At 57.8% G+C, this 4,226-nt stretch overlaps 1 protein-coding gene across 1 annotated transcript; it reads left to right on the top strand.

The window, feature by feature from the left end:
• Nucleotides 1-33: 33 nt before the first annotated feature.
• LOC112109695 (perforin-1-like) lies at nt 34-1,355 on the top strand (the record flags this gene model as incomplete). The annotated part of the gene is made up of 1 exon (XM_026662976.1): nt 34-1,355. A coding segment is annotated over one exon (1,062 nt), but the record flags the coding sequence as incomplete, so codon positions are not given.
• Nucleotides 1,356-4,226: the final 2,871 nt, after the last annotated feature.

The raw sequence follows: 4,226 nt of genomic DNA, 5'->3' as shown, positions 1-4,226 counted from the left end.
CGGGGGTCTCTGGTTGGCTCCTAACTCCTCTCTCTTTCCCCTCTGGGCAGGTTGAGACTCACTCAACACCCCAAACTGACGCCCCAGTTCTCCCAGGCCCTGAGCAGCCTCCCACCCAGCTACGACTCAGCGATATTCCGGCCTTTCCTGGCCACATACGGTACCCACTACGTGAGGCAGGCGGACCTGGGGGGGCGTGTGCAGCAGCTGACGGCTGTCCAGACCTGCCGGGCCGCGCTGGACGGGCTGACAGCCACCGAAATCAAGGCGCACCTCGACTCACAGTTCTTGCAAGACCTGGGCCTGAGTCGGGCCAGAAAGCAGGGCAGCGAGGGCAGGGGCAGCTCCCAGGCGCTGTACATGGAGAAGCGCATGAAGGTGACGGGTGGCCACAGCTACTCCAAGCAGCTCTTCTCCACCAAGCAAGATGCCAACTCCTTCTCGACCTGGATGGAGAGCCTCAAAACCAGCCCCGACCTGGTCTCCTACTCTCTGATGCCCATCCACACCTTGATGAGACCAGGCGACCGCAGGCGGGAGGCGCTGAAGCAGGCAGTGAAGGAGTACGTGGCTGAGCGGGGGCACAAGAAGAGTTGCCCTCGTAGCTGCCCACAAGGGAGTCAGGTCGACTCCTTGGACCCCTGCAAATGCTACTGCACCGGCAACCCCCTCACCAACTCCATGTGCTGTTCACTTAAGTGGGGCACGGCACGGCTGAAGGTCCATGTGCTGAAGGGCACAGACCTGTGGGGAGACACCATGTCCGCCACCGATGCCTATGTCAAGGTCTTCTTCCAAGGACAGATCATGGAGACGGACCTCATTCGTGAGAATAACAACCCCATATGGTCACAAGACCTGGACTTCGGGCCGGTGACGCTGCCGGTGAAGCCCGAATTGAAAATCGAGGTATGGGACAAGGACCTATGGAACGAGGAACACCTGGGTGCCTGCACAACCTACCTTGAGGTCGGCAGGAGCGAGACGCTCACCTGCAGCCTTGAACATGGCCTTGTGTTGTACTCCTACATGCTGGAGTGCGGGCCCAACCTGGGGGGCAACAGCTGCCATGAGTACGTGCCTGTGAGAGGCTAAGGAGCTAAAACCCAGGAGTCCTGGCTCCCAGGCCCCTGCTCTAACCACTAGCCCCCAGTCCCTTTCCCAAGCTTTGCCAAGTCTCCCAAGAGAATAAAGCGGCGATGCCTTTCCAAACTCACCCAGCCCATCTCAGAGAGAGTGCAGGAGTGTGTTTAGACAAATCCCATTGTTGTTTTTAGTAGGTCTAGTTTTGCTGCTTCCAACCAGAAGTTGCACATTGAAACCATGAAACTAATAAATGTGTGTGTACTCTTGAATTATTTTGTTTTTATTTTAAAAGGTTCTCCTCGTGCTCGCCAGCCGCCGTGAGCTCTGTTGCCTCCCTATGGTACATGACTGTGTTGAAGTACATCCCGGAGCAGGACAAGGAATGGCACATAATATGCATTGAACGGGCAGGCCAGAAAGTTCCCAGATTTGGGGATGTTTTGTTCATTGAACGGGAGTGGGGATTGGAGGCTTCTAAAATTCTCATGATGGGCGTCTACATTGGCACCGGTTGATCACCGAAACTGCTCCATCCATCCCCTGTGGCTCATTTCCATCCCTGCCCATCCTGGCTAATAGCGAATTACCATTGATGGACCTATCCTCCAAGAAATGATCTAGTTCTCTTTTGAACCCTGTTATAGTCTTGGCCTTCACAGCATCCCCTGGCAAAGAGTTGACATTGAGGGTTCAGGTTGTTGACAATTTAAATGCCATACGAACACTGGGCAGAGATAACTGGGCCCTTCTGAGATGCTGGAAGGGGTAAATTCAGCCCCAGGGCAGGGGATTGGCTGGCTTGGAGGGGGATGGAGAATGGGACATGGGGCCTTTCCCCTCTCGGGGGTGCTGACTCCAACCCAGCCCCAGGGCGTTGCACTGGCTGACTCATGGGGGTGGAGAATGGGGCCTTTCCCCTCTAGAGGCCGTTGGCACCTATCTTAACCCAAGAGCCACACGCCATTCCCCACCCAAGGGGTGTGTGACATGCAGCTGCCTCTGGGGTGGAGCAGAGGGGACCTGTCAGGGTGTGGCCATTTCCTTCCCATGTCAAAGGGAACTTCGCAGTCCACATCAAAGCCCCCGGGCGCAGGTCGTGCAGGGGCTGGGGCTGGGCTGCAGACGCAGGCAGGATGCTGTGGGCTCCTGGGGCTTGACTCTTTGTGGCCACATGACTCGCGGGCTGCCAATAAGCGCATGAGAAGAGGCGGCACCGGGATGTGGCCAGAAGCCCCCCGAGCAGACAGCCCTCCACAGCTCCCACCCCTCCCAGTGGAGAGTAGGAGAATCAAGACCACAGAGGTCAACAGTGCAGGCTGAGCCCTGTGCAAAGAGAAACAAACATCAGCTGGATTGTTTAACAGTTGGGGAAATTGAGACAGGGAGAGGGCGGGGGTAGGCCGAGGTCAGGGAGCTGGGAATAGATCCCAGGAGTCCTGGCTTCCAGCCCCATGATGCTCTGCTCTAACCCACTAGCCTCCACTCCCTTCCCAGAACCAGGGTTAGATCCCAGGAGTCCTGTCTCCCTGCCCCACCCTCCTCTAACACAGTATACCCCACTCCCCACCCAGAGCCAAGGAGGGAACTCTAGTGGGTTAAATCTGTGGGGCCTTGTATGGCCGACACAGAAGAAGGAAGAACACTGGGAGTCTTTGCAATGGAAAATAGTCCATGGAGACCTTTACTGTACCAGTAGCGTTACCTCCATTCCCAGCCGGCCCCAGATCCAGGGGGCTCGTTGGGAATGGGACACAGGGCCAGTCCCCCTTAGGGGTTGCCGGCTCCACTCCAGCCCTAGGGCAGGGGACTGACTGGCTCAGATGGGTGGGGAACGGGCCATGGGGCCTTTCCCCTCTACGGGGCACCAAACTCCACCCTTCCCCACCACAGCTACCAACTGCCCAGGCATCTCCAACACAGTCACCTCCTACCCCGGTCCCCTTCTGGCTGGCTTGGGCAGATGGGTTATGGGATTCGGGGCCTTTCCCGTCAAGGGGGTGCTTCTGATACAGACCCAGGTTGGGGGGGACTTTACCTTGAGTTTTCATAAGGAACCATCAGGGGCGGGTGGGGGACAAGTGGGTCGAGATGGGCCAGAGCTGCTGGGGATCCTACAGATCCTGTCTCCCAGAAGACCTGTCAAGGCTGATTCCCCAGTCTGGCACGTCGAGTGCAGAAGATGGGGGCCCGCAAGGATTCCAGAAATGAATACTGGCCACTCCAGGCTTGTATTACACTCCCGAGGTTACAGCTTTTCTCCGGGGACTGGAGAAGCATCGCCGCCTACTGGTGGATACTGTACTACAACAGGCCTAACAGGAGACACATTCAGGTTACTTCAGTGACCAACGACCCCAAAGTGTTCACCCAGCACTGAGATGCAGCCACCTCTGGGGAGGGGCAGCTAGGAAAAGGAGGCAGCAGATTGGGCAGGGATGGGGGTCTCCTTATTAGTGCCTGGCACCTTTGATCTGCACCCCCTGGCCCCTGCTTCCCCCCATTCCCATCAGCCCCTGCTCTGCTGCTCTCCTTGGCCCCTCCCCTCCATCGCCCTCCCCATCAGCTCCCAGCCTTAGCACGACCTTCACACTGCCTGTGTTGTGCCAGTGGGGACCTCACCCCCAGGCCTTGGCTGCCCCTCTCTTCCCTCACCCACAGCACCCCCTGCTCTTCGTGTTTGTGGGGTATCAGCTGGCCCAACCCCCCACAACAAGCCAGGGAGGGGTCGCTGACCTCCTTGTCTCTCAACTCCTGAGCCAAGCTGTGTCTGACCCACGGGAGGATGAGCCAGTTTTTGGCTCTCCCCATTAACCCGGCAGGGGGTCAGGACTCCTGGGTTCTCTCCCCAGCTCTGGGGGGGCAATGGAGGCTGGTGGGTTAGAGTGGGGGGGCTGGGAGCCAGGACTCCTGGGTTCTACGCCGAGCTCTTTATTTTGTCCTTAACCTCTGAGCTGCAATGTGGAGTGACATTTCCCAGTTGCCTTGGCGACTGAATGAAACATGGCCCTCCTGGTGTGACGTCACCCTGCACCTGTTCCCCAGCTGTCCCTCCCCAGAGGTGGCTGCATCTCAGTGCTGGGTGAGCACTTTGGGGTCGTTGCTCACTGAAGTAACGTGAATGTGTCTCCTGTGAGGCCTGT

This window comes from Terrapene carolina, unplaced genomic scaffold (genome assembly GCF_002925995.2).
Source record: "Terrapene carolina triunguis isolate 2854851 unplaced genomic scaffold, T_m_triunguis-2.0 Scaffold31618, whole genome shotgun sequence".
In the NCBI taxonomy this organism is placed as follows: Eukaryota; Metazoa; Chordata; order Testudines; family Emydidae; genus Terrapene; species Terrapene triunguis.
Note: the sequence above shows the minus strand (reverse complement) of the source record. Positions and strands in the feature narration are given on the sequence as shown.